The sequence below is a fragment of the Mobula hypostoma genome, chromosome 5, assembly GCF_963921235.1.
Source record: "Mobula hypostoma chromosome 5, sMobHyp1.1, whole genome shotgun sequence".
NCBI lineage: Eukaryota > Metazoa > Chordata > Chondrichthyes > Myliobatiformes > Myliobatidae > Mobula > Mobula hypostoma.
Genome location: NC_086101.1, coordinates 160,880,050 through 160,905,415, shown reverse-complemented (window position 1 = coordinate 160,905,415; position 25,366 = coordinate 160,880,050). Strand labels below are relative to the sequence as shown.

The window sequence follows — 25,366 nt, the reverse complement described above, 5'->3', positions numbered from 1 at the left end:
TGTCAGCTTGTTTAATAATTAAGATTAATGGAGAATAAAGATCCAAGGGGGGGGGGGGGAGAAGAACACAAAGACACAAGACTTATTGAAATGCTTTTTTTTTCTGGATTGTTCAAAAAACAAATATAATTAATTTTGTTTTGAATGGTTTGGTGTTCAAAACAGTACTTTTGCAACCAGACTTAAATAATTAAGTCTGTTTAATGTCCATGGCACAGTCTATAAGATGATAATTTAAACTAGAAGAACCGCATTAATGCAGCCGTCATTTTCAGGATTATTTGTTACTTGTGCATATTTACCTGAAGGGAAAGGAGAAAACACTGTTAGTCAACTTGTGTACACACTTTCTTAAACATAGTACATCATAAATTATTCAGTTTACAAAAAAAAATCCTTTTTAAGGAGCCATCGGAGGAATTTTACATTTAAAATTACATTTCCTCAGTCTTAAAGACCCTTATATGCACATCCATTAAGTTAATCTGGAAATATTTAAATTTAATACAATAATATAATTCCCCTATTACTTTACATGAGCAATGGTTTAAGTGTATATTCCATGATATACTGGTTGTTCATGTTACTAAAGCTGTAGCTGTAGCAATAGAGAATCTGGAAGTAAGAAAAAGCATATGCAAAACTACCTGGATACAGTCTGCTCTAGGAGTGTTCCAGATATAATGTTACACACTTGGGTTCAATGCATAACAAATCTTTATAAAACCTCACCCTAAATGTGTAACATATTAGATATACAAGGTGGTACAGAATCTGCTGCAATTATATTCCTTAATATATACTTGAGAGGATGTATTGGCATAGATCTACTCCCATGAGAAACCTAAAATTAATGTTAGAAAAGTTGCAGGCACGGACAATATGGATGGACAAACCATAGGTGAGAACTATGCAAAGTTTGTAAAGTACATTTTCTTTACTCAATCTACCTTTACTTCTATTTAATTTGAAATTATTTGAAAGATTTTGGCAAAATGGAGAAGGGAGAAGGCAATTACACGAGTGCATGTACACATTTATTTTGAAAACTCAAAGCAGATAGAAATCCATGAGACTTAAATAATTTTTCAATTTAGACTTGCTTCAAAATATTGACTGGCAGAGGTTAAATTTATCTACTTAAGCCACTTGCAAATATACCATGGATAATTAAATTTGGACTATTACAATTTATTAGTGGGCTCCAAGAAAAAAATCACCACAAATTTAAGATTCCAATGAAAAACAGATGTTTGACTCACCCCAGACCACTTTTCCTCCTTGCGTGACTAAGCCAAGCTCACTTACGTTCACTTCAATGACAGTTCCTTTAGTAATAACACCTACAAAGTAGTACATATTGATTTAGTGCTTGAAGAAAGACTTTGCAGAGTAAACTACAGATATTATCAGTGCATGATGTATTCTGATTCTAAACAGGAGGAAAGACTTTCCAAGAATAAACATTACTACTTCACCCTGTAATTTGAGATGGCAAAGCTAAAGGCAGATGCATTTCAGTGGAGTAAAGCGTTGGGGCAGCACGATAACATATTGGTTAGCACAACACTTTATAGTAAAGGCAACCTGCGTTTAATTCCCACATCCACCTGTAAAGAGTTTGTACATTCTCCCCATTGAACACGCGTTTTCTCCGGGTGCTCCTGTTTCCTCCCAGAGTCCAGAGACTGATAGATTAAGTGGTCACTGTTGAGAAAGACAGCTGGCCAAAGTTTGGGGGTAAGGGAGGGGATGGGCAAGGTAACAGACTATGTCAACGAAGTGTTTAGGAGAGGGTAGAGCAGGGATAAAAGTACTATTCTAAAGTTAAAATAAAACAGTGACACATATACCTGACTGGGGAGAAGGCAGGAACAGGGTACTGATTGTGGATGATCAGCCATGATCACAGTGAATGGCAGTGCTGGCCTGAAGGGCCAAATGGCCTACTCCTGCACCTATTCTCTAGGTCCTTCACTCCCGAGGTAACAGTAATTTTAAATTAAGAGGGAAAACCAATTTAAAACTTACTTTATTTAACAGCTCAATTTAAAACTGAATAAAGCATAATGCATAAGTTATATAATACAGATCCCATCACATTCTCTCTTCCAGCCCTTTAATTTTTCCACCCATCCCTTCTCATCTCAACACTCCACCCCTACTCACTTGGCTTCAGCTATGACCTTCTCGCTTGTTCTCCTTCCCTCCCTCCACCACCTTATTCTAACGCCCTCCCTCTTCCTTTACAGTTCTGATGAAGGATCTCGGCCCAAGGCGTCAACTGTACATTCATTTCCATGGATGCTGCCTGACCTGCTGAGTTTCTCCAGTATTTTGTGTTAAGGAACTTTAGACCATGAGACCATAACATATAGGAGCACAAGTAGGTCATTTGGCCTATCGAGTCTGCTCCACCATTCAATCATGGGCTGATCCAATTCTTCCAGTCATCCCCGCTCCCCTGCCTTTTCCCCATAACCTTTGATGCCATATCCAATCAAAAACCTATCTCTGCCTTAAATACACCCAATGACCTGGCCTCCACAGCCGCTCGTGGCAACAAATTCCACAGATTTACCACCCTCTGACTAAAGTAATTTCTCCGCATCTCAGTTCTAAATGGATGTCCTTCAATCCTGAAGTTGTGCCCTCTTGTCCTAGACTCCCCTACCATGGGAAATAACTTTGCCATATCTAATCTGTTCAGGCCTTTTAACATTTGGAATGTTTCTTTGAGATGCCACCCTCATTCTCCTGAACTCCAGGGAATACAGCCCAGTGGCTGCCGGACGTGCCTCATACAGTAATCCTTTCAATCCTGGAATAATTCTCGTGAATCTTCTCCGAACCCTCTCCAATGTCACTATATCCTTTCTAAAATAAGGAGCCCAAAACTGCACTCAATACTCTGTGTGGTCTCCCGAGTGCCTTATAGAGCCTCAAATCACATCCCTGCTCTTATATTCTATACCTCTAGAAATGAATGCCAACATTGCATTCACCTTCTTCACCACCAACTCAACCTGGAGATTAAGCTTTAGGGTATCCTGCACAAGGACTCCCAAGCCCTTTGCACCTCTGCATTTTGAATTCTTCCCCAATCTAAATAATAGTCTGCCCATTTATTTCTTCCACAAAAGTGCATGACCTTACACTTTCCAAACATTGTATTTCATTTGCCACTTCTTTGCCCATTCCCCTAAACTATCTAAGTCTCTCTGCAGGCTCTCTGTTTCCTCAACACTACCTGCTCCTCCACCTATCTTTGTATTGTCAGCAAATTTAGCCACATATCCACTAATCCCATAGTCCAAATCACTGACATACATCGTATAAAGTAGCGGTCCCAACACCGACCCCTGTGGAACTCCACTGGTAACCTTTATTCCTACTGTTTCCTGCCAATAGCCAATGCTCCCCCCCATGCTAGCATCTCCCCTGTAATTCCATGGGCTCTTATCTTGCTAAGCAGCCTCATGTACGGCACCTTGTCAAAAGCCTTCTGAAAATCCAAGTACACCACATCTACTGCATCTCCTTTGTCTACCCTGCTTGTAACTTCCTCAAAAAAAGCTTGAATTCAGAATTCTGGACAGTTGTTCAAACTGCATGTTTAAAAATTCATCATGTTTAACCATATAACCACATTACAATTACAGCACGGAAACAGGCCCTCTCAGCCCTTCTCGTCCGTGCCGAACTCTTACTCTCACCTAGTCCCACCGACCTGCATTCAGCCCATAACCCTCCATTCCTTTTCTGTCCATATAGCTGTCCAATTTAACTTTAAATGACAATATCGAACCTGCCTCAACCACTTCTGCTGGAAGCTCGTTCCACATAGCTACCACTCTCTGAGTAAAGAAGTTCCCCCTCATGTTACCCCTAAACTTTTGCCCTTTTAACTTTCAACTCATGTCCTCCTGTTTGAATCTCCCCCACTGTCAATGGAAAAAGCCTATCCACGTCAACTCTATCTATCCCCCTCATAATTTTAAATACCTCTATCAAGTCCCCCCTCAACCTTCTACGTTCCATAGAATAAAGACCCAACTTGTTCAACCTTTCTCTGTAACTTAGGTGATGAAACCCAGGTAACATTCTAGTAAATCTCTGTACTCTCCATTTTGTTGACATCTTTCCTTTTATTCGGTGACCAAAACTGTACACAATACTCCAAATTTGGCCTCACCAATGTCTTGTACAATTTCAACATTACATCCCAACTCCTATACTCAATGCTCTGATTTATAAAGGCCAGCATACCAAAAGCTTTCTTCACCACCCTATCCACATGAGGTTCCACCTTCAGGGAACTATGCACCATTATTCCTAGATCCCTCTGTTCTTCTGCATTCTTCAATGCCCTATCATTTACCCTGCATGTCCTATTTTGATTAGTCCTACCAAAATGTAGCACCTCACATTTATCAGCATTAAACTCCATCTGTCATCTTTCAGCCCACTCTTCTAACTGGCCTAAATCTCTCTGCAAGTTTTGAAAACCTGCTTCATTATCCACAATAACACCTATCTTAGTATCATCTGCATACTTACTGATCCAATTTACCACCCCATCATTCAGATCATTAATGTATGACAAACAACATTGGACCCAGTACAGATTCCTGAGGCACACCACTAGTCACCGGCCTCCAATCTGACAAACAGTTATCCACCACTACTTTCTGGCATCTCCCAGCCAGCCACTGCTGAATCCATTTTACTACTTCAATTTTAATACCTAATGATTGAACCTTCCTAACTAACCTTCCGTGTGGAACCTTGTCAAAGGCCTTACTGAAGTCCATATAGACAACATCTACTGCTTTAACCTCGTCAACTTTCCTAATAACCTCCTCAAAAAAATTCAATAAGATTTGTCAAACATGACCTTCCATGCACAAATCCATGTTGACTGTTCTTAATCAGACCCTGCCTATCCAGATAATTATATATACCATCTCTAAGAATACTTTCCATCAACTTACCCACCACTGACGTCAAACTCACAGGCCGATAATTGCTAGGATTACTCTTAGTACCCTTTTAAAACAATGGAACATGAGCAATACACCAGTCCTCCAGCACCATTCCCGTTTCTAATGACATCTGAAGCATTTCTGTCAGAGCCCCTGCTATTTCCACGCTAACTTCCCTCAAGGTCCAAGGAAATATCCTGTCAGGACCTGGAGATTTATCTACCTTTATATTCCTTAGAAGTGCCAGTACTTCCTCTTCTTTAATCATCATAGTTTCCGTAACTTCCCTACCTGTTTCCCTCACACAATTCAATATCCTTCTCCTTAGTGAATACTGAAGAAAAGAAATTGTTCAAAATCTCCCCCATCTCTTTGGCTGCACACATAGCTGTCCACTCTGATTCTCTAAGGGACCAATTTTATCCCTTTCTATCCTTTTGCTATTAATATAACTGTAGAAACCCTTGGGATTTATTTTCACCTTACTTGCCAAAGCAACCTCGTATCTTTTAGCTTTTCTAATTTCTTTCTTAAGATTCTTTTTACATTCCTTACATTCCTCGAGCACCTCATTTACTCCACGCTGCCTATATTTATTGTAGATATCTCTCTTTTTCCTAACCAAGTTTCCATTTTCCCTTGAAAACCATGGCTCTCTCATACTTTTAACTTTTCCTTTCAACCTAACAGGAACAAAGATTCTGTACCCTCAAAATTTCACCTTTAAATGACCTCCATTTCTCTATTACATTCTTCCCATAAAACAAATTGTCCCACTCCACTTCTTCTAAATCCTCTCGTATCTCCTGAAAGTTAGCCTTTCTCCAATCAAAAATCTCAACCCTGGGTCCAGATCTATCCTTCTCCATAATTATATTGAAACTAATGGCATTGTGATCACTGGACCAGAAGTGCTCCCCAACACAAACCTCCATCACCTGACCTATCTCATTCCCTAACAGGAGATCCAACACTGCCCCTTCTCTAGTTGGTACCTCTATGTATTGCTGCAAAAAACTATCCTGCACACATTTTACAAACTCCAAACCATCCAGCCCTTTTACAGTATGGGCTTCCCAGTCTATGTGTGGAAAATTAAAATCTCCCACAATCACAACCTTGTGCTTACTACAAATATCTGCTATGTCCTTACAAATTTGCTCCTTCTATTCTCACTCCCCATTTGGTGGTCTATAATACACCCCCATAAGTGTTACTACACCTTTCCCATTCCTCAATTCCACCCAAATAGCCTCCCTAGGTTTAAAGATAGGTATACCTGAATAGTTTGTTATGGTAGACAATGGAATAGATATGGTTATTGACAGAATATGATGTAAAGAAAAATAGCATATCACAAAATCTTGTATCCTTGGTTGATGAAGGAAGCAATGGTTGCGATTGTTGTGGCACTAGGCATAATCTTCCTTAGACATAGCTGGATGTGGCAAGGATCACAAGACTAAAGAATTGTGTGTTCGAAGGATTAAAAAAAATAGTAATTTTAAAAATTAAATTAAAAGAGAAACCCATCAAATACAGGTTAGCATTTAACCACAGTGCTATCAGTACACAGAATTAAATAAAATCTGTTAGACAAATAAAGGTTAATGGATCTGATCTAATGCCATTACAGAATCATTAGTCTGATGACCAGGCATGGGAATTATAATTAGATAATATTTTGGGCATAAAGAACAAGTTAAAGTAGCCCAGTAATGAAGGAAGGTAAAAGCTTATTTGAGGAGTGATCCTGGGAAAAAAAAACAAAAGGCATAATTGAAAATGAAAAAATAAAATAATCTCAAACAACAGGAATTCTGCAGATGCTGGAAATTCAAGCAACACACATCAAAGTTGCTGGTGAACGCAGCTTAGTCTCTTACTCACCCTTCCTTCAGTTAGTCCTGACGAAGGGTCTCAGCCTGAAACGTTGACTGTACCTCTTCCTAGAGATGCTGCCTGGCCTGCTGCGTTCACCAGCAACTTTGATGTGTGTTGCGTTAATAAAATAATCTTGTGACTTGGGTGTGGGGCAATTTCTACACACACACACCCCTGTCCCATTCACTGATGAAGTCTGATCAAAGGAATAAAAAAAACTTACTAATGGATAAAGAATGCATAACAATTATGCTGATATAATCAAAGCTGATCAGAATCAAAATCTGCACACCAGGCATGAACCAAACTAGAGAAAAGGGCTGGTCTTGAATTACGAGACAGTTTTAAGCAGTAATTCCATAGTGAGAAATCCTTGAGAGGAAAATGATCATAACATAAAATTTTACATTCAATTTGAGCAGTACACAATTCAATCACAAAAACAGAATCCTCAAAATAGATAATTATACAGATTCCAAGGGTGACTTGGCCAAGAAAAATATGGAAAGTCGGATTAAGATATATGCTTATAGATAATTATCACATTAATATAGAGAAGTATCTAATAATCCTTAAAATTCTTTTCAATTGAAAATAAATACTTCATGAGAAAAATTCTGTTGCAAAATATGTTAATAACATATTACACTATCAGAGAATTATAACCAGAAGAACAGGACGAGGAAGCAGAAACAGTTGAAGAACTAGTAAGAAATAAACTAAAACAGAAACGCTATAGAACTCAGCCTGTCAAGCAGCATCTGTGGAAGAGAAACAAGTCAATGTTTTCAGAACAGCACGAAAATTTAAAAGCCTTCATGACTAAAAAGGAATACAGGAGAAAGAATAAATTTTAAACCCTTATGACATAAGAGTCAGTTTAAAATTAAAAGTGGAATTAAATATTGATGAAGAATAACAAATATTTTAGACTCCTCTTCATTGGTATAAATTACAATAAATATATTGGTCAAATGACTGTGAGGAATTTAATTATTTGTAAAACACTCGGGAAATTAAAGAATCGGAATCAGGTTTATTATCACCGGCATTTGACGCGAAATTTGTTAACTTAGCAGCAGCAGTTCAATGTAATACATAATCTAGCAGAGAAAAAAAAATAATAAAAATAAAATTACACATAATAATAAACAAATCAATTACATATATTGAATAGATATATACACAGAAATACTGTATATTAAAAAAAGTGAGGTAGTGTCCAAAGCTTCAATGTCCATTTAGGAATCGGATGGCAGAGGGGAAGAAGCTGTTCCTGAATCGCTGAGTGTGTGCCTTCAGCGTCTGTATCTCCTACCTGATGGTAACAGTGAGAAAAGGGCATGCTCTGGGTGATGAAGGTCCTTAACAATGGACTCTGCTCCCTAAAGATATCCTGGGTACTTTGTAGGCTAGTGCACAAGATGGAGCTGACTAGGTTTACAACCTTCTGCAGCTTCTTTCGGTCCTGTGCAGTAGCCCCTCCATACCAGACAGTGATGCAGCCTGTCAGAATGCTCTCCATGGTACAACTATAGAAGTTTTTGAGTGTATTTGTTGACGCCAAATCTCTTCAAACTCCTAATAAAGTATAGCTGCTGTCTTGCCTTCTTTATAACTACATTGATATGTTGGGACCAGGTTATATCCTCAGAGATCTTGACACCCAGGAACTTGAAGCTGCTCACTCTCTCCACTTATGATCCCTCTGTGAGGAATGAACATAGAACATAAAACATTGAACGGTACGTGTTCCTTCATCTTAGCCTTGCTTAAGTCCACAATCAGCTCTTTCGCCTGACTGACTTTGAATGCCAGGTTGTTGCTGCGACACCACTCCACTAGTTGGCATATCTCACTCCTGTACACCCGCTCATCACCACCTGAAATTCTACCAACAATGGTTGTATTGTCAGCAAATTTACAGATGGTATTTGAGCTATGCCTAGCAAAACAGTCACGGGTATAGAGAGAGTAGAGCAGTGGGCTAAGCACACACCCAAGGTGCGCCAGTCTTGATCATTAGCGAGGAGGATATGTTATCACCAATCCGCACGGACTGAGGTCTTCTGGTTAGGAAGTCGAGGATCCAATTCCAGGTACAGAAGCCCAGGTTCTGCAACTTCTCAATCAGGATTGTGGGAATGATGGTATTAAATGCTGAGCGATAGTCAATGAACAGCATCCTGACGTAAATGTTTGTGTTGTCTAGGTGATCTAAGGACGTGTGGAGAGCCATTGAGATTGCGTCTGCCGTTTACCTTTGACCTATTGTGACAATAGGCAAATTGCAATGTGTCCAGATTCTTGCTAAGGCAGGAGTTCAGTCTAGTCATAACCAACCTCTCAAAGCATTTCAGCACTGTCGACGTGTGTGCTACCTGGCGATAGTCATTAAGGTAGCCCACATTATTCTTCTTAAGCACTGGTATGATTGTTGCCTTTTTGAAGCAAGTGGGAACTTCTGCCCGTAGCAGTGAGAGGTTGAAAATGTCCTTGAATACTCCCATAGTTGGTTGGCACAGATTTTCAGAGCCTTACCAGGTACTCCATTGGGACCTTCTGCCTTGCGAGGGTTCACTCTCTTTAAAGACAATCTAACATCGGCCCCTGAGACAGAGATCACAGGATCCTCAGGTGCAGCAGGGATCTTCACAGCTGTAGTTGTGTTCTCCCTTTCAAAGCACACACAGAAGTCGTTGAGTTTACCTGGTAGTGAAGCATTGCCGCCATTCATACTATTGGGTTTCGCTTTGCAGGAAGTAATGTCTTGCAGACCCTGCCAGAGTTACCGTGCATCTGATATCGCCTCCAACTTCGTTCGAAATGGTCTCTTCACCCTTGAAGTCACGCTCCGCAAATCATACCTGGTTTTCTGGTACAGGCCTAGGTTGCCAGACTTGAATGCCACAGATCTAGCCTTCATCAGACGACATACCTCCTGGTTCATCCACAGCTTTTGGTCTGGGAATGTACGGTTAAGCCTTTGTAGGCACACACTCATCCATACAGGTTTTAATGAAGTCAGTAACAACTGCAGCCTACTCATCCAGATTCAAAGATTAATCCCTGAATACAGTCCAGTCCACCGATTCAAAGCAGTCCTGTAAGCGCTCCTGTGCTTTCCTTGTCCAAACCTTCTTGGACCTCACTGCTGGTGCTGCAGTCTTCGGTTTCTGCCTATACTCGGAGTAGAAGTACAGCTATGTGATCAGACTTTCCGAAGTGAGGGCATGGAATAGCATGGTAGGCATTCTTCATGGTGGTGTAGCGATGGTCCAGTGTGTCGTCTCCTCTGGTACTGCAAGTGATCTGTTGATGGTAATTGCTTAGTGATTTTTTTCAGACTGGCCTTGTTACAATCTCCCAAAACTATGGTGAAGGCGTTAGGGTGCGCTGTTTCGTGCATGTTTCCCATTGCTCAGATCATCCTGACATTGGCCTGAGGTGGAATGTAAACTGCTACCAGAAAGACCCCAGAGAACTCCCGTGGTAGGAAAAAAGGACAACACTTTACTGCTAGCTAGTCCAGGTCTGGTGAGCAGAATTGGGACAGCACTGATATATTTGTGCAGCAAGAGTTCATCATGAGGTATACTCCTCCACCTGTGTTTTTGAGAGACTCTATAGATCTATCCTGACAGTGTATAGTAAACCCGTCGACCTGAATTGCTGCATCCAGTACGGAAGGGATGAAATGTCAACAAACATCTTCGACCCTATTGTCTGCACACCAAGTATAGAAAAATAATTAAAATAAAAATATTTAATTATGAAAGAACTGGCTAGATTGAGGATCCATAAATTATTGCAGTCTGGAAGAGAGCAAATTGTAATACTGAAACTGAAAAAAAATGGGAGAAATAAAAAGAGGAAACTGTGGATCAGTTAATCTGACATCAATAATTGGCAAAAGCATTATTTGTATTAGTTATTTATGGGACAGAGTTTATACATTTCCATTTGATGGCTTACCTAATGTTGTATATAACGGTGAAGATGGATTCTTCTTGACACCAAGTATAGGCAAACAGAAGGTGGCCTTTAGCTCTGGATGTGTAACATGTGCCTTCTTAAAACGTAAGCCCTAAAGAAAAAAGAATTCTTCACTCTCTTACAGAACCATATTTAAATTGTAATACAGAACATTGAACAGAACAGCACAGGAAAGCCTCTTGGCCTACAATACTGTGCTGAGTAAGTAATCTAATTAAATGCTTAACGAAACTAATCCCTTTGCTTACATAACATCCATATCCCAGTATTTCCTGCATTCATGTGCCTGTCTCTGAGCCTCTTGAATGCCTCTATCGTATTTACCCCCACCACACCTCTATCATATTTGTCCATATCTCTCTAAACCTTTCCCATTCTTATACCTGTGCAAGTGCCTTTTAAATGTTATTTCTATTGTACCTGCCTTAACTGCACCCTCCACCAGCTTGTTCCAAACACGCATCATCCTCTGTGTAAAGATGTTGCCCCTCAGACCCTTCTAAATCTTTCCCCTTCTGGCTTTTGATTCCCTTTCCCTGGGAAGATTGTGTTTTCGCTCTTTTGCCACTCATTTTATACACCTCTATAAGGTCACCCCTCAGTCTCCTATGCTCCAACGGCTAGCCTGTCCAACCTCTCCTGATAACTCAAACCCTCAAGTCCTGGCAATATTCTCATAAATCTCCTTTACACTCCTTCCAGCTTAACAAAGCCCTTCCTATCATTGGGTAACCAAAAGTGTACACAATAATAGTGTACAGAAATAGTTGCAGCCACACTATTGACAAATTCTAGCATCACATTTTAAATCAGTAATGAAAGGATCAAGGGGTAGTGAAGCTGAAAAATTCTGGAACTCACTGCCAAGAAGGTGCTTTGGAGAAACCCTTGTCACATTTTAATGGATGCTTACTAGATCAAAGATAGTGCTGAACGGTAGGATTAAACTGGTTAGTTCTTCCCTGACTGGCTTTTAGAATTACTTTTACTGTCTTTGCAGGTTCATGTACCAGTAGGTGCACTTCTTCAACTGTCCTAGAATCCCAAACAAAATTGATTTATTTCCTTTTCTACCTAGGGTATCATTCTTCACTATCCTCAGCTCTTTGTAGTTTTTAATGTTCATTCCAACCAACCTTTTAACTGAAGCTAATTTTACAATTTGCACAAATTTAAAATACACAGCTTCCACGAATACTTAAGGAGCCTTACAGCCCACTTTTGTTTCTGGTTCTTATGTTTGATCTCTTCCAGCTACGTTTGCAACTCACCATCGGTCTGATGAATCGTTCATACTTGGGTGGTTTCCGAGTGAATCCGTCTCCAACAAAACAAACTTTAGTAACCATTCTCTTCCAAGCTTTCTTTCTCCTTTTACCAGTGCGAATAACTTTCAGAACTTCAGTTTCACCTTGTGCTCGGACTTTTGGTAAAGGTACTTCCCATTTGCCCTACCAAGGAATAATTTTCAAAATGTAACAAGTTAAAAACTTGTTTCACTGTTATGACAGAATGAAATGTAACCATATATCAAATGATACAGTATTTCTCTGCATGTATCAAAGGATACCGAAAATGTATTATAAATAGAAATATATCATTTGAGCCTTAAAATAAATTAGTATTAAAATGTTCCGGCTGGAAAGCAAGTGCTTCCTGGGGGTAAAATGTGAACATGTGTTTACCAAACATCTTTTATAATTCTGTGTTTCACAGTAGGTGAAATGTATTTTTAAGTGTAATCACTGCTGCATTATTGAGAAATACAGCAGTAAGCAAGCATCATTTAAACTGCAAGCAGCAAAGACAAGTCACAAATACAAGTAACTGGCAGCAGTGGTGTTTATTTAAGGATAAGTATTGGCTACTGTATCCTCCATGTCACACTACTGCACTATCACATTATATTTTACATCAGGGGGATGGGGGAGGAAGTATTCTTCAATGGACTTCATCTAAAAAGTACTTCATTAAAATGTAATATGAAATTATATGTAGATACAAATGAGATTCAGTCAATTATCTTCAAAATGTGTGTCCTTCTGCAAATTAACTTTTCCGTTTTATCATTGGGACATAAACTAAAATATCCTGTAAGATCTCATTGATAAGGTATGTACTCTATCCAGAACTGGCCAAAAGAAACAAACAACAGAATGCCTGCTAATTTAATGGAGTAGTAGATTTATTATTATTAGTTAATAAAGAGCTCCCTAGATAAATACTATTCAGGGTGTTCCGAAAAAAGTATTTCAAGACAATATTTAGATTAATTTGAAACATACATAAGCAAAATGGAATACATAAAAATATCGTCAACCCAAAAGCTTGTATGGTGTGTGGTATTTTAATATACTTATCAAAAAAAAGCTTGCTTTCAAATAAATTTATTTCTAACACTGAGCAACTTTACCTTTGACACCATGAACAGTTCAAAATTCCTCAATCTATCACTTAATCCTTTCACAATTCAAGAGGTAATAAAAGGAAGAATTTTGCAATGGTCATCTATTTTCCCAGTATTGAATTGGCACTGAAAACCCTCCATTCCTATTAGTTCTACAGCTGTCAGTTCCAGGCAGAAATGGGGTTGTTTTTCATTGTGAAGTTCTATTTTAAAAAATCTCTATTCAAGTGTCTAAAACTCCACTTAAGACTATGGAAAGCAGCTTGGGAAGCAAATGTCCTTGTATATCAGGAAATCAGTCCAAACCAGTGATAGCTATTGTGTGGGCGAAATCAGGATAGGGAAGCATCAAGTGATGCAGAAATGAAGATTACAGATTCGGATATTAAACTGACTCACTGTATCAGTTATAATCTTTGTGTCAAACTACACATACATCCATATTGTGTGTTACTTTCAGAACATTTTTTTCCTTGTTTTTTAAAATATGATTCCTAGAAAAAAAACATTTTCTTATCTCAAGCATTTTATATTTCAAGACTTCATTAAATTACAATGTTTAACATATGTCTGGACAGGTAATTAGATGGGAACTGGCTGAGGGATATGGGTCCCAATGTGGGTGAATAGGATTAACAGACAGGCATCATGGTTGGCATAGACAGGTGGGCCAAAAGGGACCATTTGTATAATTCTACGATCCAGAACAGATTTAGTGACATGAGTAAGCACATTCACAAACAGCTGGGCACAATAACAAAAGACTGAAATGTTATCATTCAGATATTCAGTTATTTTACATGTAACCAGTGCCAAATTTTCACATATTTAAGGATCTGAGTCAAAGATACAGAACAGCCTTCACTCACAGCTTTCTCTTTTCTTTTCTGTTTGATCATATTGGACAAGACTTTAGCACGCGATTGTCCTTCTCTGTCTAGCAGATAGGCTGGTACAGCCCCCTTTGGTGTTTTCTCATCATCCTTCTGTTTCGTTTTCCTCTGTTCATGCATCTTAATGCTGCAGATATAAAACACATGTTTAATGAAACACGCTGCATTAAAGAAGACATTTCTTGGCAGAGGCTTTCCCTTGCCAAAGACCAAAGTGATTTTCATGAGGAAATCATTTATATGGCCTTGTGGCGCAAAAAAAAAAGTTGAGGAGACTCTTTCCTCAACAATAACAAAATAAAATAGGCAACATGGTTATAATGTTATATCAATACTCAATGATGCTTTCCTACGAAGTACCAGAGAAGTCTAACACAAACATTAGGCAATTCTCACCTAATTAAGAGACGGTGCATCGAACTTAAGCTATTTGTCTCATCTGAGTATGGCAGCATGGTGACACAGAGGGTAGAGTTGCTAACTCACATCTGGGTTTAATCCTGATCTCCAGCGTTGCCATCTGGAGCTTGCATGTTCTCTTTGAGAGCATACAAGATCCTCCAGGTTTTCTGGTTTCTCTTAAATTCCAAAAATAGTGGCCACTGTAAAGTACCCCTAGTGACAGTGTGCAGTAGGAGAATCGAGACAGAATTGATAGCATGACAGAAAATAGATTATAGAGAAGTACAGGAATTGAGTTGCTCCAAAGACTCAATGACTTCTTTTGATTTAAGAAAACAAGAAAATAAACGAAGTACATGGATAGTAACACAATAAACATGTTATTTACCATTATATTTTTTACAATATTTTCTCTAATAACTGATTTACCCAATTACTAAGGAGACTCAGCCCACTATCGCACGAACATATCCCTCTCCACCAGTGGTAATATATACACGAGGTGCTGCCTCAGAAATGTAGCATCCATCATCGAAGACCACCATCATCCAGGCCATGCTATCTTCTCAGAACTATCATTGGGCAAGAGGTACAGAAGCCTGAAGTCCCACACCACCAGGTTAAAAAACAGCTATTTCCCTTCAAACACTCAGTTCTAAACCCAACCTGCACAACACTAATCATTACCTGAGCATATTAACACTATAACTGCTTCTCAACACAACAGACTTTGTGTATTTTTCAGTTTGAATTATATTCATCCAGTATTTCTTCTGAATGGTGTGCCTCTAATGCAACGCACCAGTAACGTTGCTGCAAGTTTTGCATCGCACCGCTGCATTCATGTACCTGACAGTAAACTTGATTTGGGCATGTATAAAATGTAAATTATACGATGTTTATCAAAATGCAGTTCATAACACTCACGTTTTCTTCATCTGTATTTTTTCTGAATGACGTTGTTTGTGGTACAGTTTGGCCTTCAGACCGATCATCTTTCTGGCTTTGTGTGAGCGATCATGTGGTTCACGGCTTTCCTTTTTCCTTTTTCTCTCATGGTAATCCAAGCGATATCCATATCGCTTACGATGTAATTCGATATACTCGTTCTGTGGCTGTAGTAAACCGAAATAAAAACCTGTTCATGATATATGCTACATCAAATATACCAAGCCCAAGAATTCTGTAGTATTTTCTTTCAGAACTTCAATTTCGATTTATCTACAATACTCTAGAAACAGTTGTGGCTCAAAGTAACAATGCCAGATGACAAAACCCTCAAAAGTTTTACATTTCTAGGCACAGTAATATATTCAACCAGGGGTTCCTAACCCTTTTTATGCCATGGGCCAATACTATTAAGGGTACATGGACTCCAGGTCGGGAACCTCTGCATTAAACTCAAAATGCCGGTGGAACGCAGCAGACCAAACAGCATCCATAGGAAGAAGCAGTCGACGTTTCGGGTCGAGACCCTTCGTCAGGACTAACTGAAAGAAGAGATAGTAAGAGATTTGAAAGTGGGAGGGGGAGGGGGAGATCCGAAATGACAGGAGAAGACAGGAGGGGGAGGGATGGAGCTAAGAGCTGGAAAGTTGATTGGCAAAAGGGATACAAGGCTGGAGAAGGGAGAGGATCATGGGACGGGAGGCCTAGGGAGAAAGAAAGGGGGAGGGGAGTGCCAGAGGAAGATGGAGAGCAGGCAAGGAGTTATTGTGAGAGGGACAGAGAGGGAAAAAGAGAGAGAAAAAAAGGAGGAAAATAATAAATAAATAAATAAATAAATAAATAAGGGATGGGGTAAGAACGGGAGGGTGTTGGCGCATGGCCAAGTGGTTAAGGCGTTCGTCTAGGGATTTGTAGGACGCTAGTTCGAGCCTTGGCTGATGCAGCGTGTGTGTCCTTGAGCAAGTCACTTAACCACACATTGCTCTACGACAACACTGGTGCCAAGCTGTATGGGTCCTAATGCCCTTCCCTTGGACAACGTTGGTGGCGTGGAGAGGGGAGACTTGCAGCATAGGAAACTGCTGGTCTTCCATACAACCTTGCCCAGGCCTGCGCCCTGGAAACCTTCCAAGGTGCAAATCCATAGTCTCATGAGACTAACGGATGCCTAAAAAGAACGGAAGGAGGGGCATTAACGGAAGTTAGAGAAGTCAATGTTCATGCCATCAGGTTGGAGGCTACCCAGACGGAATACAAGGTGTTGTTCCTCCAACCTGAGAGTGGCTCCATATAATTCCCTAATTTATTTGCACTATCCTAATTCTGGTTTGTTGATTAATTTCCATTTTAATTGCTCCATACACTCAGCTGCCAATGCCTTCGCTGCAGTTTCCTTCCTAATTTGGAGAGGTTGCAGAAGAGGCTTACCAGGATGCTGTCTGAGTTGGACGGCATGTGCTATAACAAGGGGTTGGACAAACTTCAGTTATTTCTCTGGAATGCAGAGACATGATAAAGGTTTAGAAGATTATGAGAGGCATAGATAGTCAGACAGTATATTTTTTCCCCAAGGTCTAATACCAGAGAACATGCATTTAAGGTGAGAGGAGGTAATTTCAAAGGAGATGTGCGGGGCAAGTTTTTTGTAAACCACTGAAAGTAACAGGTGCCTGGAATGCACTCTCTGGGGTGGTGGGAGAGGCAGATACGTCAGGGACTTTCAAGAGGTGCTTCGATAAGCACATGAATGTGAGAAAAATGAAAGGATATAAGCATTGTGTAGGCAGAGAGATTAGTATAGTTGGGCATTTGATTACCAATTTAAATAGCTTGGCACAATATTGTGGGCCAAGTGGCTTGTTCCTGTGCTGTACTGTTCTAGTTAATCAGCTAGTTACCTTCCCTCCCTCCATTAACTATTTCTTAAAACCTACTTCTATGGTCAAATATTTATCATCTACAAAAAAAAGTTTTTCTGGCTCAGTATCATATTTTGCTGTGATATGTTTGAGATACACGAACCACAATGAAATGTTGCTATTTTTCTTGGGCTGACAAAATACTTAATATGTTGCCTGCAAGCCACAGAAAATTATAAAAGGCTCCGAGGTACATCTTTTTGTTTCTCCCATTTAACGTCATACCTAATGATTTTTCTTTTTAAAAAAAATTACAATTCAGTTACACTGAATAAAGATACATGAAGTTTTTTTTTAAAAAAGGACCGTTTAAATAGTAAATATTCCCAAGCCCTCACTCTAACATCCAGCAAAAGTCATGTTTTCAAATATTCATTAAGCTTCCTTTTGAAAGCAATCATTGAATCTACCTCATCTATTAGATTTGACAACACACTGCAAGCCCTATCCACTAGCTGTACAAACAAAAAGTTTTCATGTTATTCTTGCTTCTTTGGGAAATCATCTTCATTCTATGTTCTTTACCTCTACAGTAATGATAAGTTTCCTTTCGTGTTTTATAGCCATAGAGCTGTACAACAAAATTAACCATTTGCCCAACCAGCTCCATAAAGAAACTTTCTTTTTGCTACTAGCACCCTAAACCCTTCTATGCCTTGCCTATCTCAATACCTCTTCCATGTAGTCACTGTATCCAATTTCAACACTTCCTACAGCAGCAAATTCCAAATATCAACCACTCCCTATGCAAGTAAATGTACCTCTTGGATCCCTTTAAAACTCCTTCCTCTACCTTCACCTATGCCCTCTTGTTTTTGATACCCCTGCCATGGGAAAGAGATTTTGAACATCTAATCATTACGAGAGGACTCTCAATTTTATACGCTTCTATCACATCACCTTCACTCCAGGGAAAGACAGCCCATCCTATCCAATCTCTCCCCATCACTAAAGTCCTCCAATCCAGATAACATCCTGGTGAATCTTCTCTGTACTCTCTCCAGCACGATCACATAGTTCCTTTAGAATGGTGACCAGAAATGCACACACCTCAATTGTGGCCTAACCAGTGTTCTATAAAGTTGCAAGATAATGCCTGACCTATGCAGTCAAGATTGCCACATGCCTCCTTCACCAACCTTTCCATCCATGTAGCCAGTTTCAGGGTGCCCTCTATCAATATCCTCCAGTGCCTTCTACCCATATCCCTTATAGTCCCCTAAAGTCCTACTTACAATTTAATTTTCCAACCTATTATTGTCATCAGCATACTAAGCAAAAATACTATTGCCATCTTCAGCTAAGTTATTTCTATAAATTGTAAAAGTTGATGTCTCAGCAATAATTCCTATAACACCCGACTCTTTCTATCCTGCCAATCAGAAAGTGGTCTACTTATGTATTAACCACTCACACCTCAATCCATTTCAGAGCATTACTTCCTCACCACACTTCACTGTCACAGCACCCAATTCATTGTATCTAGAAATACATTGTATTGAACATAAACTAGCTTCCCCACAGCACCCACGTCTTTGAAGACTCCAAGTACATTGGTCAATTGTGATTCTCCTTTCTTCCTTGTTAAATCTTTTTATTAAATTAGTACACAAAAAGTAAACCATGTAGACACTAATACACTGTTGCAATATAAATTTGCAAGAGATATTAATACACAAAAAAGTTAGTACAAACAGTGCAGTTTAGATAGAAAATAACAAGGTAATATAATAGTATACTAATTTTCCATACATATCAGTAAAGAGAAGAAAAAACCCCCAAAAAAACCCACCGTGCAACTAATCTAAAAAGCAAAGCAAAGCAATGGGCTAACTAGGTAACAAGTAGACTTAAACAACTTAAAACAATCACGTCCTCAAACCCGACCTCCATTAAAAACAGTTAAAAAAGCAAGAAGGGAATGTACTCTCCTTTCATTAAATCATGTTGACTTTGCCAGATTTTTCTCACTAACACTAAACTACACAATGGCAGCCCTAAAGGGCAGATTCTGCTTCAATTCAAAACTTCAAAACAAAAGGCTACAATGCAGCCAAGATGTTGGTATTTAGGTCTTTAAAATGGGATTTGAACATACAGAACAATAAAAAACATAGAGCGATCCAGCACAGAAACAGGCCCTTTGGCCCACTATGTTCAGCACAACTAATTAAGTTTTTAGTACCTAATTAAGCTAATCTCTTCTGTACATTTAGGGCCCATATCCCTCTACTTTCTGCACATTCACGTGTTCCATCTAATAGTCTCCCAAATATCTGCCGTCGGCCTGGGAAGCATATTCCGGGCACCCATCACATTCTCTATAGATAAATAAACTTGCCCCACACATCTCATGTTAACTCTCCCCTTCCCATCTTAAATGTATACAGGGGTAAGTGAAAAAGATTTCTTGCATAACGTTCGTATACATTTAATCATTAAACAGTACATACAGCACTAAGGACTTTCACCATCCGGGATCTACTCTCCTTCCATTACTACCAACGGGGAAAAATACAGGAACCTGAAGAACGACACTTAATGATACAGAGAAACGCCCCAAAAAAAATGCTGGAAGGATTCAGCAGGTCAGGCAGCATCTATGGATGTGAATGAATAGTAGACGTTCCCGGCTAGGACCTTTCATTCTCAACGATACAGAAACCGTTTCTTTCTTCTCCGAATGGTCCATGAAGCCACGAACACTACCTCAATGTTTTACCTCGTACTACTTAATTATTTAGTAATGTGTAGTAATGTAACGCACTCTACCACTGAGGTGAGGCCTCGGAGCCCTGAGATTGGGGAAACGCGCGGCCCGAACTCTACGGCGCCGCGTGTCCTGACCCAGTCCCCCTTCATCTACTCACCATCTTGGCGCTGTTGGTCTCACTCTTAATACACAAAAATAAACAATTAGGCTGTGATCTCCAGCTGCTGCGGCGGTTGTTGTTGCCGTTGGCACAGACGGTCCCCTCACCCGACCACCATGTTGTTGCACAGGAAGTCAAGGAGCGTCACACCGGACAAGAGCGGCGACGAACACCAAGGAGGCGGAACGTCAAAAAATACAGCCAGACTTGTTTTTAAATACATCTAACAAAGACATAGAAAAGTTGAACAGGGAAAAAAACTTAACTTTATAAGATGTTGTCGTTCAGAATTTACAACAGTGAATTCTGTTGACTGAATTGCTCAAATGTGTGGTGAGGATGGTGTGCCATTCGCGTTGCATGCTGGGATGGCAGGTCGGCCAGGAGGATAGGCTGGGAAGACCGATTTCTCCTGGACCCGTCGGCCGAAACGGGATCCTCGGGGGCAGGTGCTGTGTGATTAACAGGTATCATGGAAGGCGCTGACTGGTACAGGCACTGCCTCAGAGTTACAGTCATCTGGTTCGATCCTGACCTCCGGTGCTGTCTGAGGGGAGAGGTCACAGGGGAGTGGGACTGAGGCGGTTGTTTTGGGAACTGGCGTGGAAGGCTATGCTGGTACTAGACTGCAAATGATCCTGATTCCCTCTCGTCATTCTCCCGTACATCCCCTTATGCTCTTCTTCCGTTTGCCAGGTATCTTCGCTAAAGGGTGATTTGTAGTAGCCAAATAACCGTCCAGCTGGTCTGGCATGTGAGAAGAGGCTGGAGTAGCTGGGCATATCCGTGTTCATGGAGAGAGCATACAGATTCTCCCACTATAGGAAACCAAACAGTCCTTCCGGGTGCACTTCTTTCAACGCAGTGTAATCTATTTGTTATTCATAACATCGTCTCTTCTACACTTTGTAGTACACCTCCATCCTGTCTAGAAGAGTGACCCCCTAACTTCAGATTGCCCATTCCTGTCATTAGGTTATATTAGCTCTTCAAGCTCTTGGATTTTGACTTCCTACACTGTTCCAATGAAGTTCAACATAAGCACCTAATCTTCTGCGTTTCAGGTGATCTAATTTTCCTGCTTTCTTTGCCAGAACTGAGAAGTCTTTAAGGGGTTTTGCCTGTACATAAGTTCAGTTTTTCTCCCTTCACAGATATTGCCTTAGTTTTTGAGTATTTCTTATGTTTCATCTGCTGTGTTCTGCATCTCACAGTTTCAGCATAGTAGTTTGTCGTTTTCTGTCAAACTCATTCGTAAGGCCAGTGATGTTGTGGGGATGGAACTGGACTCTCTGACGGTGGTGTCTGAAATTTGAGGATGCTGTCCAAGTTGCGTGCCATCTTGGACAATATCTCCCATCCACTGCATAATGTACTGGTTGGGCACAGGAGTACATTCAGCCAGAGACTCATTCACCGAGATGCAACACAGAGCGTCATAGGAAGTCATTCCTGCCTGTGGCCATCAAACTTTACAACTCCTCCCTTGGAGGGCCAGACACCCTGAGCCAATAGGCTGGTCCTGGACTTATTTTCTGGCATAATTTAATCATTTATGGTGCCACTGTAACGAAAACCAATTTCCCCCAGGATCAATAAAGTATGACTATGACTATGACTAAATGGCACCCAAAGCACTGTGTCACATAGTAAGTCCTAGTCTCAACCCTATTACAGACATTCCCTCTGCTACTCTGTAAATGCATTCTAGAAAATATAACTAATAAGAGAAATAGTGACATTTTTGGACTAAGCAAATAACAGACCAAATGTCAGGGAAGAAAATTATTTCCTATATCTGGTCTGCAGTCCAGACTGCATTTGACCTCTGCAACATTAAAAATATTCTGTGTTTTTTTTAGGTATCTCTTACATGAACATACTCACCAGTAACAAGGAGAATGGGGTGGTTTGCAATGGAATTGCCCTTATTTGGGATTCATTCCAGAGGATGTCATTTGTTAAAGGTTACTATTTTAAATTGATATAAAACCTTCTTTAATAATTTGTGTGAAAGCATAAAATTCATATATGACTGCATCCTAGAAAAGAATCTATTAATCTCATCAGGTTTCTATAATGCTAACTCTTCATTTGAAGTTTCATATCAATTTCAACTTCTTTTAATTGTCCTTTTTCTTAACCTTGGAAACCTGTAGTTCCTATTGTATTAGAATTTAATGTTAGTATCTTAATACAGTGGATTCCAGTTTATTGGGCCATCGGTTAAATTGGGGCAGTCACTTACTTAGGCCATCTTAAAGTAAAGACCTCATCGAGAAAATAGCTGAGACTCCTTTTGTTTATTTGGGATACTATGCTGCTTAATTGGGACAGGAGACTATTGCCAAACAGTTTCTAACTAGTGTTAGTCATGTGCATGATGTTAATGTTAGATACCACAGTAGCTTAGAGCAAACAGTTTTTAAATAGCATCACGTGTTTGTGTTCAAAAAGCAGTGATCTTTGGGGCTGGGAAATAAGCAGCAAGCTATTTCAGAACTGTTTTGCTCCCTGTGTTTTCAAGCATTCTGACTTGGAAATGCTAGAAATGGCCAGGTGTGCAAATGAAACGATTTCACTACTTTAGCCAAGTTAGGAACTACAAAGAGTTTTAAGGTATCGACAATCATCTTGAATGTTACCTTTGGTCTCCACCGGACATTCAGCTCTCACTTAAAAGTCCAACTCCACTACCTCACTTACAAGTCCAAGTAGCTGTTTGCATGTGAGAGTGGCCACACCCTGGTTTACCACTTTGACAGGCAATCTAAACCAGGCGAAGGTAGCCAGCGAGTCTCCTACCCCGGTGAGATAGGGGTAGAGCATGTGAAGTCAGCTCCGGTCGACTGGGCCGATGAGATCTACAGTGAAATCCAACAGCCAGGAAAGTGATTCTGCAATGCCACGTGCAGAGAGAAGGGCATGACGAGACACAGAAGATGTCATGACCAACTACTACAAACAGGGAAGACCCCATTTCTGATGTCTACTCATACCGCGGACCCGGACTTCCAAAGTCAAGAGAGTGGAACTGTCCTGGTGCAGTGGCTTTTCCAATTGAAAAGATTTCCCACACAGATTTCCTGTCATCGTTGAATACGACAGGCAACCACCAGTAGTATTGGTAGTGTTCTATTTTGTTCTGTATTTAATTTAAATAGGTAATTTGTAATTCCATTGAACAGCAGTTTGTCTCTTTTTATCCCTTTTTAACTATTTCCATGGAACTTTGGCTAATTGGGATAGCCATAATTGGGCCAAAATGTACAAGTTCTGAAGTGGCCCAATTAACCAGACTCCACTGTATATATAAATGCCATTCAGTTGAAAGTGGTGCAGCAAAAGGTAAACATCCCAGTAAATCACTACAGTATTATAACATGCATTAAAAATAATCGCTAGCTCTGATTGATTCTCTACTTTCAGAGTCTTCCATTCTGGAGGATCAAGGCTGCACATAATGTCAGAAGAAATGTAAAAAGTACTTTCTTCAGGAAGTATAGCACTGCCCCAGGTAAGTTTAAGCACAGTTACCATAAAGAAAAGGCACAGTTTTCATTATAATTTAAGTAAAGGGTAAATTTGGATAACAAATTGTCCAATAGTTCCTTAATTTTCTTATTTTAAAAAATTAACTTTATTCATAAAAAATATATATGAAGTCAGTACTTGGCTTTGTTTACATTAGTAAAGTTGTTACATTAATATATTCCTCCATCAATGCTATTCACGTGGCCACAATACACCTGTCAATAGCTCTTACGAAGGACTCAGTCCTCGGTGCCTAACTGTGGTAAGACCTTGTATTGCAATCCTTTCCCACAGAGCCATCAAATGCTCCTCACATGTTAACCTTTTTATTGAAAGTTCGAAGTAAAATTTATTATCAAAGTACCTACACGTCACCACATACAACCCTAAGATTCTTTTTCTGCAGGCATACCTAGCAAATCTGATTGGGGAAAACCCTGAACCATTTTGTGGGGGGACACTCATTCTCAGCTGTTTTGAGTAAAGTCTGTAATGACCCTGGTGTAGTCATTCATGTCCTCAGGTGTGTTCTTGAACATGGTCCGGTCCACTGACTCAAGGCAATCCTGTAACTGTTCCTCAGCCTCCCACGACCACCTCTTGACTGTCTTGATCTCTGGAGCCTTGTTCTTTAGGCAAGTTAATATAGTGGTAAAAGTGGGCTCGCTCACCTCTGCCCCTCTGACCCTCAACACAAGTGCCCCTCAGGGCTGTATACTAAGCCCCCTCCTTTACTCTCTGTATACCCATGACTGTGTCACCACCCACGGCTCCAATCTGCTAATTAAATTTGCTGATAACACTACAATGATTGGTCTAATCTCAAATAATAAAGAGCAGCCTACAGAGAGGAAGCCATCACCCTGACACAGTGGTGTCAAAAAAAACAACCTCTCCCTCAACGTTGCAAGAACGATGGAGCTGGTTGTGGACTACAGGAGGAATGTGACAGGCTGACCCCTATAGACATCAATGGATCTGAGGTTGAGAGGGTGAACAGCTCTATGTTCCTCGGCATAAACATCACCGAGGATCTCACAAGGTCTGTGCATACCAGCTGTGTGGTGAAAAAGGCACAACAGTGACTCTTTCACCTCAGACAGTTGAGGAAGTTTGTTATGGGCCCCCAAATTCGAAGAACTTTCTATAGGGGCACCATGAGAGCATCCTGAGCTGCTGTATCACCGCCTGGTATGGGAACTGTAATTCCCTCAATCGTAGGACTCTGCAGAGAGTGGTGCGGACAGCCCAGAGCATTGGTAGATGTGAACTTCCCACTATTCAGGACAATTACAAAGACACGTTTGTAAAAAGGGCTTGAAGGATCAATGGAGACCGAGTCCCCCCAAACACAAACTGTTCCAACTGCTACCATCCGGGAAATGGTACCACAGCATAAAAGCCAGGACCAACAAGCTCCTGGACAGCTTCTTCCACCAGGCCATCAGACTGATTAATTCATGCTGACGCTACTGTATTTCTATGTTATATTGACTATCCCATTGTACATAATATTTATTATAAG

General features: G+C 40.1%; 2 protein-coding genes across 5 annotated transcripts in view; one reads left to right on the top strand and one right to left on the bottom strand.

The window, feature by feature from the left end:
* Positions 1–88: 88 nt before the first annotated feature.
* Positions 89–20,453, bottom strand: nsa2 (NSA2 ribosome biogenesis homolog (S. cerevisiae)). Its single transcript, XM_063049252.1, has 7 exons — positions 20,305–20,453; positions 15,495–15,682; positions 14,142–14,292; positions 12,137–12,316; positions 10,845–10,956; positions 1,263–1,343; positions 89–302 (listed from the first exon to the last, which is right to left on the bottom strand). Exons 1-7 carry the CDS (start codon positions 20,305–20,307, stop codon positions 235–237), a joined length of 783 nt encoding a protein of 260 aa, XP_062905322.1. The 5' UTR covers positions 20,308–20,453; the 3' UTR covers positions 89–234.
* Positions 20,454–20,588: 135 nt separating this feature from the next.
* Positions 20,589–25,366, top strand: part of gfm2 (GTP dependent ribosome recycling factor mitochondrial 2) — a 60,760-nt gene continuing 55,982 nt past the window's right edge. The window contains exons 1-3 of one of the 4 annotated variants that reach the window (XM_063049249.1): positions 20,589–20,756; positions 22,170–22,274; positions 23,737–23,824. In XM_063049249.1, the coding sequence (XP_062905319.1) occupies positions 22,209–22,274; positions 23,737–23,824 (154 nt within the window). In that variant the 5' untranslated portion in view covers positions 20,589–20,756; positions 22,170–22,208. The other 3 variants (XM_063049248.1, XM_063049251.1, XM_063049250.1) reach the window with 3 other exon arrangements.

Excerpts from the sequence above, each read along its gene's own strand:
- nsa2 (XM_063049252.1), bottom strand. Across the intron at positions 1,344-10,844 it reads ACCGTTATATACAACATTAG|GTGTTATTACTAAAGGAACT; the intron begins GTAAGCCATCAA and ends ACTACTTTGTAG. Across the intron at positions 303-1,262 it reads AGGAGGAAAAGTGGTCTGGG|GTAAATATGCACAAGTAACA; the intron begins GTGAGTCAAACA and ends CTTTCCCTTCAG.